The following is a 12,930-nucleotide window of genomic DNA, read 5'->3' on the forward strand; positions in this document are numbered from 1 at the left end:
ATGCTGCTGCTGCTGCTGCTGCTGGGACTCTGCTGCGAGCTGCCCAGCGCAGGTGGGTCCCGGTGCGGGGAGCGAGGGACGGTGGCGTTGTGGGGGCGGGGGGTGCAGGGCGCAGCAGCGAGAAGGACCAGGAACCCTCGGCCGGCTCGGGGCGCCGCGGGGAATAGGGCGGGCAGCTGCTGCTGGTGCTGGTGCTGGCACTCTGCTGTGAGCTGCCCGGCGCAAGTGGGTCCTGGCTCCGGTGGGCTCGAGGCGGGGGGGTGGGGGGGGAGGGCAGGGGGGCGGGCGCCGGGCATGGGGGGAAGGGCGGGGCGCGGGGGGGCGGGGCACGGCGCGGGGTGGGGCGCGGGGCGCGGGGCGGGGCGTGGGGCGGGGCGGGGCGTGGGGCGGGGCGTAGGGCGGGTGGGGGGGAGCACCAGTTAGGCTGGGGGCTCCCCGCTGTGCTATCTCTCCAGCCCAAGTGGGCGTGTTAAGGACTTACTCTTGGCTTTGCACTCAGGGATCACTTCTGGCCGGCTGGGGGAATCATGCATGATGCTGGGGGCTGGAGGGATAGTATATCGGGTAGGGTATGCCGACACAGATTCTATCCTCAGCCCCCTCTATGGTCCCTCAAGCCCACCAGGAGTGTTCCCTTAGTATCGCCAGATGTGGCTCAGAAAGAAACAAATAAAAATAACCCCAAACAAATAAAAACCAACATGTGGTGCTGTAGATCTAACCTGGGTTGGCTATATGCAAGGTAAGGACCCTACCCGCTGTACTGCTGCTCTGGGGCCCATACCCCGAGCACTAAGATTTTTTTAAAAATTGAATCATCGGGAGACACACAGTTACAGAGTGTTCATGATTGGGTTTTTTTGTTTGTTTGTTTGTTTATATTTTTGCATTTTGGGTCACACCGGGGATGCTCAGGGGTTAAGTAAGTCCTGGCTCTGCACTCAGGCATTACTGTTGGTGATGCTTGGGGGACCACATGGGATGCGGGCATCCAACCCAGGTCTTCCAGGGACAAGGCAAATGCCCTACCTGCTGTACTATTGCTCCAGCCCATGATTTGGTTTTGATTATGCAATGTTCCAACATCAGTCTCGTTACCAGTGTGGCAGTGGACATTTCCTACCACCAATGTCCCAAGTTTCCCTACTTCCACCCAATACCTGGAGTGGCCACACGTTATGTATACCCCTTTACCTACTTTGAGCATTCAGTTCTTGTCCAGACTGATCATTTCTAACTATCATGGTCATAGGGGTCCCTTCTCTGTCCCAACTGCCATCTCCCCACCCTTGTGGAGGGCTTCCAATCATGGGCCAATTCTCCTGGACTCGTTCTAATGTACTGGGTAATAGTCACACACATGGTTTTATATCCCACAAATGAGTGCGATTATTCTATAGTTCGGAAGGAAACAGACCTGGGATGAGAGGGAACTTGCAGCAGGAAGGGCAGCATGTCCAGCAGACCTCTGACTGGGGGCTCTGATACTCCGCCCACCACCTCTTCAGGGCCCCCAGTTGGCCTCAGCTGTCTCCGAGGTGGCCCTGGACTTCCCGAGGGGTCGCCCTGAAGGATTGGGCCAAGCGAGTGAAGGACCCTGCGAGTTATGGAGGCCTAGGAAGTGCCTTGGCAAAATACGGTGATGATGGCCCGGGGATGAGCTCCAGCAGCGGGCATGTGGCGCAAAGGCAGGGAGGATCGGGGACTCCCAGGCAGGCTTGGGGCGCGGCGGGGAGCTGGGCGGGCACCTGCTGCTGCTGCTGGGTCCTGGCACGGGGGGCGGGGGTGTGTGGATGGGAGCTGTGGGGGGCACCCAGGTAGGCAGCAGCCTTCAGAGAGGCAGGGGTGGTGCCGAGTGTGTGTCCTGGGTGGCATGGAGGCTCACTTTCTAGTTTTTTGAGGAGTGCCCGTACTGTTTCCAAAACGCTGGCCTGGTTGATGAACCCACCTGTAATGAAAAAGAGTCCTTTCTCTCCCCCCCTCACCCCCACCCCCCGAACCCAAGCCAGCGTTCTTAATTCTAGCCCATTAAGAACGCAGCCTTCAGGCAGTGTTCTTAATGGGCTAGAAATAGTACAGGGGGGGAGGCGCTTTCCTTGCATGCAGCAGACTGGGGACCGGGTCACTCTACCATATGGTTCCCTGAGCAGCACCAGGAATAAGCCCTGAGAACTGACGAGTTTGGGCCCAAAACAAAACAAACAAAACATAAAGAGTTCCTAACACATCCAATAATATTTCCCCCACTTAAATATGTGCAGTTTTTAAAAAGATGGTATGATATATATAAATCACATCTATTTGGTATGCTTGAATTTCATATTTTAAAATATGCTTGGGCCTTTTTAACAAGTAGTTCTGGGAAAACTCTGAAGCTACATGCAAAAAAAAAATGAAGCCAGACCTCTTTCTGACACCATGCACAAAAAATTCAGATAAAAATGGGTTAAAGACCTCAATTCTGGTTATCATAACCAGAATCGATAAGGGTCCTGTAGGAAATGATAAACAGAACCCTCCGTTACAGTGAAGTAAGAGGCATCTTCAAAGATGAAACACCACTGACCAGCAAGTCAAAGATCAATAATGGAACTACATTAAACAAACAAGCCCCTGCACCTCGAAAGAAATCATGACAAAAATACAAAGACGGCCCACAGAAAAATTGTTTATCCAACACCCATCTGATAAGGGGTTAATATCAAAACTACATAAGCCACTGATAGAATTTTCCAAGAAAGAAACACCCAACCCATAGAAAAATGGGGCAAAGAAAATAACAGAAACTTCCTCAAAGAGGAAATACAAATGGCCAAAAGGCATATAAAAAATGCTCTACATCACTAATCATCAGGGTGATGCAAATCAAATATCATAGAAACCCGGCAAGCTGGAAGGGTAGGGTTTTTTTTTTTTTTTATCTTTTGGGTCATGCCTGGCAGTGCTCAGGGCTTACCTGGCTCTGCATTCAGAAATTACTCCTGGCAGTGCTTGGGGGACCATATGGGATGCCAGGGATTGAATCTGGGTCAGCTGGGCAATGCCCTTCTTGCTGTCCTATTGCTCTGGCCTACTGGAAGGGTGTTTATTCACAAGGTGATACCTCAAGCTTTTTGAAGATCACAGCACATAACATAAAAATGTGAACCAGACCTAACACATGAATAAGACACTGATCAGTCTTGGAGAACCCGGTAAACTACTGAGAGTATCCCGCCCGCATGGCAGAGCCTGGCAAGCTACCCATGGCATATTCAATATGCCAAAAACAGTAACAAGTCTCACAATGGAGATGTTACTGGTGCCCGCTCAAGCGAATCGATGAGCAACGGGATGACAGTGATACAGTGATACAGTCTCACACAGACAGATGAGCTGATCTGGGTAAAAGTCATAACTATTCCCATTCATAGAGAGAGCCGTCACAGTATCGCCCAAGTCCAGACAGAGGTGAAGCGAGTTCCGTAGAATACACCCCAAGGGACTTCTCCCCATTTTCAGACACAAGAGTGAACATCCAACTAGGCTGTGTTGAAGTATGTCACACCTATCAGGGGTGGCATGAGAGGCAGTGGGTCCAGGTGGGAAAGAGGGGGCACTCCTGGTCCCTGTACTGGATGGCACCCCTAGCTGGTTGACTTTGGAACAGGAAGAGAAAGAGCTCTAATGGTATCAGACCAATGGGTTAGAATGGGCTGAATAACCATAGACCCATGGAGGGGTGCGTGACCATTCGGCTCTGCCTTGCACCAAGGAGGGAGACAGTTAACCCTTTCCTCAGCCAGCAGGGAGACTTGCAGGCAGCTAAGAGACTGGTGGAGGCAGAGCCAGTGGCTGCTGAGGTGGCTCTGTGGGTAACAAAGGCCCAAGGGCAGGTGTGGGGCCGTGGAATGTATTTAACCTTTCCATAAGTTTCTATTTGTTACTTAGATGATAGACAGGGTCTTTGCTCAGTCTTTTCTGGGTCTGCAGTTTACCCCATTTCCCAGTACCTCCTATTTCCCTGCCATTGGGGGTTGGGCCTCAGGTAAGACCATCAGGAGGGGAAGGGGAGGCCTGTGAGAAAGCAGGTGGAGCCTGTCGGTTTCAAAAATAAGTGAGAAGGGGCTGGAGCGATAGCACAGCGGGTAGGGCGTTTGCCTTGCACGCGGCCGACCCGGGTTCGAATCCCAGCATCCCATATGGTCCCCTGAGCACGGCCAGGGGTAATTCCTGAGTGCAGAGCCAGGAGTAACCCCTGTGCATCTCCAGGTGTGACCCAAAAAAAAGCAAAAAAAAAAAATAATAAGTGAGAAGACAAACAGTGGGCCATGCAGGCTGTGAACCGAAAGGTTGGATTCGAGTGTTCGGTGGCCGAGGGCCGCCTCCCCGGGCCGGATGACGGGCGAAGGGCAGGCGAGGGACTGAGGAACAGAACCGGACACCTGGCTGGTTAGCAGTCAGCTTATTTCTCTCCTCCTACACAAATTCATTGTACACCGGTCTCCCAGCTGAAAACTCTGGGTACCTTTGGGGGAGAGACGCTGAGCCCCCACCCTGCCCAAACCCTGGCAGCCACACTCATACCCCCAGGGCTGGCTCCATGCCAACGGCCCTCAGTGACTCACAGCTAAGCTCTGCAGAGACAATAAAGTGCCCCAGATTTCAGGTACACCAGTTTTCAGGCTGAGAACTCTGGGGGCTTCTTGGAGAGGGGGCAGGCAGCCTCCCCCACACCTTCTGTACTTCAGGAAGCTCTGGCATCCATGCCCATGTCCCACAGCCAATGCTGTGTAAGCTCACAGCCCAGTTAAGTATTCCAGAGTTGCTCAACACCTCCACACTCTACACCAGGAATCACTGTCTCTACACTAGGAATTACTCCTGGTGGGCTCGGGGGACCATATGGAGTGCCAGGGCTGGAATCTGGGATGGCTGCGTGCAAGGCAAGGACCCTACCCACTGCACTATTTTTCTGTCCCCTCAATTCTTAATTTTTTCAAGTCCACATATGGCCCCCTTTCCGTGAGTGGCACTTCCAGTCCTCCCCCAGGCTTCCCCCAGCAGAGAGACAAAGAGACAGGGGACTCAGAGACTGATAGTGAAAATGACCTGGTTAATGCAGAGCTGCTAGCATACTTAGAGAACCTGTGGGGGGGGGGGAGGGGGGGCGGGGAGGGTCTGGGGGTTGCTGAGGTATAGCACCTAGGTGTGATTGATCATTTACAGAGATAAAACACTTGGGGAGATTCACCTGTGGAGATACTCTGTCTCCCAGGGACATTTACATTGCTTTTGTCTTTCCTTCTTGTTTTATATGTGAAACAGTTACATTTACTTCTTATCAATACTTGCCATTGTTTGGATAAACACAGTAAGAGACAAAGATCCCAAAACTGGGTTCTGATGGCAAGCAAGGCTTTTACCATAAATCCCAGACTAAGTCTCCTCAGGGAAGTTCAGCTTGTCCTTCCCTATGGGTCCTGTCTCTTAAGTCATAATAGCTTGCATCAAGACTTTCGAGACTGTCCCATTTTGATGCCAGAGTAGCTTTGTCAACCTGCCCCGGGTCCATCTCTATCCTATGGTTAGGAACTACAGGGACTGAAGCCTGAGCCAAGTAATTATGACCAATGCCCAGGGGTAGGTCTATTTCAGAGTCCCCGGACTGTTTTTAATCAAAGAACATTGCTCTATAGTAAAATATAAAAAGTCTATAGGGGATAGAAAAGCAGGTACAAATACACAGCACTTCAAACACAAACCACCACAAATACAAAGTCCAGAATTACCAGAAAGTTGGCTTCTAAGTAATCAAGACTTACTTGGGGAACTGAGACAATGAGATATAAAACACAAAGGAATGGTTAAAGATAAACTCGGGATTAGGGGTGCTCACAAGAGCACTGTGAGCTTCTCTGGGAGGAGGGAAAGCGGCAATCACTGATGTAGTCTAAAACACGTAGGGTTGTTATTCAACACCCATACTTTGTCAAAGAGGCTGAAGCACTTGGCACTCCCGCCAACAGTGATGAGGGCTCCTTTCCCCGCTGCCCTGCACCACTGGTGGTTTTTACTCTTTTGTTTGTTTGGGGGGCCACACCCAGCAGTGCTCAGGGCTTACTCTGACTGTGCTCAGGGATCACTCCTGGCGGGCCTCCCCCATCCCCGCTCCACCAAATAATATTTCTGTAAGTGTGCTATGAGCAATCCAAAAATCAAATTAAGAACATAATATCTTAAATACCGTCAGTTGGGGGTATGGTGCCGCCAACAGGTCAACCTGTACCTGCGGGGCGAGTGCATCCGCAACCTGATGGTGCCTTCAGGCTTCCTGATACCCCAAAATTGCCGCTGTGCCTTCAGCCGGACCCCAATAACTTGGGACCAAGTTTACCAAGAAATTAAATGGCCAAATGCTAGATATGTGGGAGCCACGGCCGCAGAACACCTCTGGCTCAGCTATACAAGCTCATTTATTGGCTCGTTTATTTATTATCAGGGACCCATAGATAATCTCGAAAGAGATCAAAAACCACAGTTAATCTCAGGCTGGTGCTTTGCTGAACACACTAGGGTAAATCAGAGGGGGGTGGGTTGGCCTGTGCCCGACCAAGCAGAGCCCCCAGCAGCCACTTGCTTCCACAACCCAAAATTGCCTCTGTACCCTGGCCTGACTCCACCGTCTCAGGACGGACCTCACCAAGATATAATCTGCTGAAAATTCTAGTATATGGGTTTTGCGACTGAACTCTCCAGGCTTTCTCAGAGTTGGGGTGGGCTACCTCCCCCACTTCCCAATACCCATGGAAGCACTGGCAGTCACCCCCACGAACCAACTCCAGCGCCACCCTGTAATGTGCTGAAACTTTTTGTAATGTGGATCTTAGCGCGCCAACAGCCCAAAGACACAGCACCGAGTCCGAGTCCCGGAAGAAACCACAGCACTGGAGATCTCTCTGGGCCCCATACTGAGCCAGTTTCACCAGGCACCCCAGATGGAGCAGGTGCAGTCTCCCCACCTACTCCAGATGGAATCCCGGCAACCAAGAGCTTCCACAAGCAAGACCCAGGTATGTGGGTTCCAGGACTGGATCTCCAGGCTGCACGGTGGCAGAGGACCGGGCGCTGTCCCTCCCTGTGTCCCTGCCTGCCCAGCAGACTGGCTGCCACGCCCACAATGTGCCTTGGCGCTGTCTTAGTGCACCAACAGCCCTGGCCCAGAGACTCCCAAGTGAATCCCAAAATGGATTAGTGCTATACAGAGATGTCTCCAGAGCCCAACCGTTTACGATCTAGAAATTTACATTTGCAATCCTGGCCGCTCAAGTTCTCATGATATTCAAAATGAGCAATGGAAAATAAATTATCTAATGTCTGTCCCTGGCAGGTAGGCTTAAATAATGGTGGGAAAATTCGAGCAAAACATAATGCCCGAAATTAGAGAGAGAGTATTCGGGAAATTGTCTGCCATAGAGGCAGGGTAATGAATAGGATGTTGGGGGAGGGGGAATATTGGTAGTGAAAATGTGCACTGATGGAGTGATGGGTATTCCATCAATATATGGCTGAATCTCAAACATGAAAGCTTTGTAACTATTTCACAGTGATAAAGTAAAAAAAAAAAGTTTAAAAAAATGCCATCAAAAAGAATAAAATACTTAGAGCTACATAAAAATCTTTCTTTCAATTAAATAAGATTACCTTTGGACTAGAGTGATAGTACAGTGGGTAGGGCGTTTGCCTTGCACACAGCCAACCCGGGTTCAATTCCCAGCATCCCCTATGGTCCCCTGAGCACTGCAAGGAGTAATTCCTTGAGTGCAGAGCCAGGAGTAACCCCTGTGCATCACCAGATGTGACCCAAAAAGCAAAATAACAACAATAATAATACCTTTTTTACTTATTGATAAAAAAATGAAAATAAATTATTTTTTTCTTGGGCCACTCCTGGTAATGCTCAGGGGTTACTTCTGGCTCTGCACTCTGGAATTAATCCTGGTAGTGCTCAGGGGACCATATGGGGTGCCAGGATGAAACCTGGGTCAGCCACATACAAAGCAGATACCCTCCCTGCTATAGCATATGATTACCTCTTTTATCTCTTCCCTTGCCTTTGGTAAATTTGTGCCAGAGTGTAAGAATTATTTTTATTTATTTATTTATTTATTTATTTTATTGAATCACCATGTGGAAATTTACAGAGCTTTCAGGCTTAAGTCTCAGCTATACAATGCTCGAACAACCATCCCTTTACCAGTGCACATATTCCACCACCAAAAAAAAAAACCCAGTATACCTCTGGCTCCCCCTATCTACCTCCCACCCCCCTCCCCTGCCTGCCTGCCTGTGTAGCTGATAAATTTCACTTTACTTTCTCTTTACTTTGGTTACATTCAATATTTCAACAAAAACTCACTATTATTGTTTGGAGTTTCCCCCCCAGAATCAGTCCTGCTGAAAAGGAAGCATTTGATAATTTGTTTTCCATTGCTGAGAATGAAGAGATAAGAGGTTTTGGATTTCTGTATTTTAATATTTTAGTAACTAAGTCCAGGGAAATTTCTGCCAGAAATTGCGTTGTTGCAAGCTCATACCTCTCATTAGTGGTCCTCATAAGATGGCGGTCGCCACTTTGTTCCCCCCGGTAAGGAAAAGGGGAAGAGAGAAAACCCTTTCCCGTCCTGGGGCGGCATGGGGCCCAGGAGACAGAAATGTCTCATAGTCTAGAGACATTTCTTCAAGAAGCTGCTGGTACCAAAAGTAGTTTAGATGGCCCCTGGAATCATGCTCATTCAGCATCGTAGAGGCCGCACATGTGCAGCCCCTGGGGTTACATCTCGGCAGAGAGCCAGGATTATTTTTAGTTATTAATTTTTTGAGGGTTATTTTTTTTGCTTCAACTCCTCCCTTGCTAGGTCCATGTCCCAGATACGAGACATCTTAGGAATAAATTTAACAAAAGAAGAAGAAAAATAGTGAAATCTAAAAATGATCATTGTAAGGAATTTAGGAAGCCTCCTGCCTTAGTCTTCTTGTTCTGCTGTAGCAAGTTCCTCTGCTTGAGTGGCTTAAAGCACGGACCTTTATGGTTCTTGGACTGAATCCTCCTCTATGCTCTCACTGCATCCCCAGGTACAGAGTCTCTCATTATCTTCCCTCACCTGAGTCTCCTACAGGTACATGAGCCCCATTCAAGAGGACTCCTCCCTCTTGACCCAAAAGGTCACCTCCAAACATCACCTGGGGATTAGCCTCACGGCTGTATTTAGCACATTTACAGATGAGAAGACAGCACTAAGGTGGCAGAGTGATACAGCTCCTCCTTCTTTTAGGAAATAAGAAGGTGATTCAGAGGTTTCTGTGAAATTGCAAGGGATGAAAGTAATCAAAACGAGTGTAGAAGAAGAACAAGGTTGGAGGGTCTTATATTTGTTGATGAATGAGTGCCCTGTCCCTGAAACCATTCCCCACATCCCACCGCTCACCCTGGTCCTCAGCTCCCCAAAAGGGATTTTTTTTTTCAATTCTGCAGTAGTGTTTCAGAGTTCCCGGGCTGTTTTTACCGAGCATCACCCCAGCCTGATGTCCTTTATTGTCACAGGTGCACTGAAAGAGCAGAAGGCAGGGGACAGTCAGCTTGTGAATCTCATCTCCTGCAGAATCTCATCTCCTCATCCCTCGGGCCTCAAGATTATGGGTGCTAGCTTGTATTGGAAAAGTCAAGGTAGCAATTTCAGGCGTTGTAAGGCATCGTGCCTTGGATCTGAAACCTACACTTTGAAGAATCAGACGACAAAGGATGCCTCACTGCAGCTGCTTGTGTTCCAACTGCAGGATAAACAATACTGCCATCAGATGGTAAACACTTCTTCGAAGTCTCGGGAGAGCATTCTGCTAAAGTTTTCAGGTGAGTGTCAAGGCAGGACTCTGGGGCTCTGTGTTGGGGAGGAGATGTGGACAGATTCGGGCCATGGGCCTAAGTCAGTTTCACTCCCAGGCTGCCACAGACCCCTCCCTCTTCCCTCCCTCTGTCTCTCCCTCTGTCCGTTCATCCCTCCCTCCCTCCCTTCCTCCGCCTTCCTTCCTTCCTTCCTTCCTTCCTTCCTTCCTTCCTTCCTTCTTCCTTCCTTCCTTCCTTCCTTCCTTCCTTCCTTCCTTCTTTCCTTCCTTCCTTCCTTCCTTCCTTCCTTCCTTCCTTCCTTCCTTCCTTCCTTCCTTCCTTCCTTCCTTCCTTCCTTCCTCTCTCCCTCCCTCCCTCCCTCCCTCCCTCCCTCCCTTCCTTCCTTCCTCCCTCTCTTCCTCTCTTCCTCCCTTTCTCCCTTCTTTCCTTCCTCCCTCCTTCCTTCCTCCCTTCCTTCCTTCCTCTTTTCCTTCCTCCCTCCCTCCCTCCTTCCCTCCTTCCCTCCCTTCCTTCCTTCTTTCCTTCCTTCCTCCTTTGTTTCATTTTTTGATTTTGGGCTTCATTTGGTTGTCTTCAGGCGCTCTTTCTGGTTCAGTGATTACATCTGACAGTGCTCAGGGGAATATATGGTGCTGAGACTCTATCCAAGGTCAGCCACATACAAAGAAGGGGCTGTAAGAACCCCTGTACTATCTCTCCGGCCCCATCTTTATTTTATTTTTTTATTTTTTATTTTATTTTATTTTTTTTTGCTTTTTGGGTCACACCTGGCGATGCACAGGGGTTACTCCTGGCTTTTCACTCAGGAATTACCCCTGGCTGTGCTCAGGGGACCATATGGGATGCTGGGATTTGAACCTGGGTCGGCCGCGTGCAAGGCAAACGCCCTACCTGCTGTGCTATCTCTCCAGCCCCCCCATCTTTATTTTAACTTATTCTTTTCTCGGTAAGATTGTGCCTGTGTTTGTTTTTTCCCCCACTCCCCACAAAAATACTCTTGGGGAGTGGGGGCAAAAGAGAATATAGTGGGTGACAGCAATTGCCTTGCACGCTGTCTACCCGGGTTTGATTCCTGGTGCCCCATATCACTCCCCGAGGCTGCCAGGAGTGATTCCTCATTGCTGAGCCAGGAGTAAGCCCTGAGCACAGCTGGATACATTTTGGATTTGCTCCTGCTACTAAGCTCATGTGATAATACTCAGCTGCAGAGGAGGTGGGAGGTGCAGTTTTGTTGTTGTTGTTGTTATTATTATTATTATTATTTGGGGGGCACCCAAGCAATACTCAGGGGATTCGGTGCCCCTACCCAGAAATACTCAGCCCAACTGTGTGAGCTGATGGTTAGGAGCTTGGTCTGGGAGATGCACTGTTGGTCAGAGCCAGCAGGGCTTTGGGGTCTGACCATGCTCACGTGCCACTGGGGGTCAAGGTACCTGTTCTAGCCTCTGGGGGGCCACTGGGGGGCAAGGTACCTGTTCTAGCCTCTTTGAGCTGTGTCCCTGTCCCAGGGAGAGGTGGTTTTGACATGCCCCGGTCACTGAAGAATGGACATCGGCCCTGCCCACCACAGCCGTGTTCCACTGCTCTCCTCGGGTTCTCAAAGGTATCAGGGTCACAGCCTGTCCAGTAGTAAACCCACTGTCCTCGGAAGTTCTGACTCCCTTTCAGTTGACGTCCCTTTCCCAGAGGCTCGTGGCGGGTCAGAACCGGGGAGTGGAGACGCAGCTGGTTCCTACCTACCCTTACTGTCCACTCTGTCCCAGCAGCTCAGCCCAACAGCACTGTGGATGCACGTGAAAACATCACGGTCACCTGCACGCCACTTTGCTTCTCTCCCTGGAACACATTCAGTGTCAACTGCACCTTGGAGAGAAAGCCCTCAGAGGAGGACAGCAAGGCCCTGTACCAGTGCCCTGACATAAAGCTTACTCCCCTGCCAGGTGGGGAACAGCGCTCCCACCAGGCCAGGTAAGCAGGGGGCTAATGTATATAGGGAGTAACACCTATGGCTTCTGCCCTGGCCACCTAGGGGAGGGGCTGGGCGTGTGTCAGCCCCAGAGCTGACAGTCATGACGCGTCCCCATAAGCCGGGGTGGGGTGGGCATGCTCCTCTTTGGGGAATCAGGGCTGTATATTCACTCACAGCAGCTAAGCGATCTAATGGCCTCGATGAAAAGGCCAGTTGTGTCCATGTCTCTTGAGACGAGGGTCTGTCAGAGGCCAAGGAACCCACTGCCACCACTCTTCCAGTAAGACTTCAGGCCACGCCAGGCACATGAGAGGCCAAGTCGGTCATTCTGGCTTCTGTCCTGAACTTGGGGAAAAAGAGGCTATAGAGGAGGGTGGTCCTTTACCTCTGGCCTGGACACTGGACCCTGGGTCTGGGGCCGACTTTCCCAAAGTGGGCAATTCCGCCCCCTGGTGGAAGGACACTGGAGCCACCCAGGGGACAGCAGTAACCTCAGGCACTATAGGGGATCACTTTTGGGCCCGGACAAAGCAGGGCAATGAGGTCTAGATGTGCCAGATGGGGCCTGGCATGGTCCTGGAGGGAGAGGGGAATTGTTCCAGGCAGTAAGGACGAGGGAGTCTGTGCTCAGAGTTCAGTCTTGGTGGGGGGGGGGGCGAGGGGGAGGTGTTGTGGGACTGACGCACGCATGCAGAAAATAATGTGTGATACAAAGGCTTGTCTGGGCTGAGTATCTATTTCTTGGCCTGTTTGGGCTGTTTATTTATGGGGAAGCAGGAGTTAGGCTATGCCCCGCAATGCTCAGGGTTGAGTCCTGTCTGTGCACTCAGGGATTCCTCCTGGTGGGACTCAGGCGGTTCAGCTGGGCTCAGCTGTGTGCAAAGCAGGCACCTGGGCCCCAGTACCTTTTTTCCAAATAAGCTTCTTTACTGTAAGAAGTTGCCACAGCCTCCAGTGGCTTATTCACAGTAGTAAAGTGTTTGCTTCTGTCTGAGATGAGGATGTCAGCATGGATGGGTGAGGGCCCTCGTCCCAGCTGCAGACTCGCTGTATCCTCATGCAGGAAGGGACAGAGTCT

The 12,930-nt window shown here is 50.5% G+C and overlaps 1 protein-coding gene across 1 annotated transcript in view; it reads left to right on the plus strand.

Annotated features, from left to right (window-relative positions):
• The window catches only part of LOC129405940 (uncharacterized), a 100,565-nt gene continuing 87,635 nt past the window's right edge, over positions 1-12,930 (plus strand). Inside the window, exon 1 of the mRNA XM_055143660.1 lies at positions 1-52. Within this exon, the coding sequence (XP_054999635.1) occupies positions 1-52 (52 nt within the window). The remainder of the gene's footprint in view (positions 53-12,930) is intronic.

Source organism: Sorex araneus, chromosome 6, assembly GCF_027595985.1.
Source record: "Sorex araneus isolate mSorAra2 chromosome 6, mSorAra2.pri, whole genome shotgun sequence".
NCBI lineage: Eukaryota > Metazoa > Chordata > Mammalia > Eulipotyphla > Soricidae > Sorex > Sorex araneus.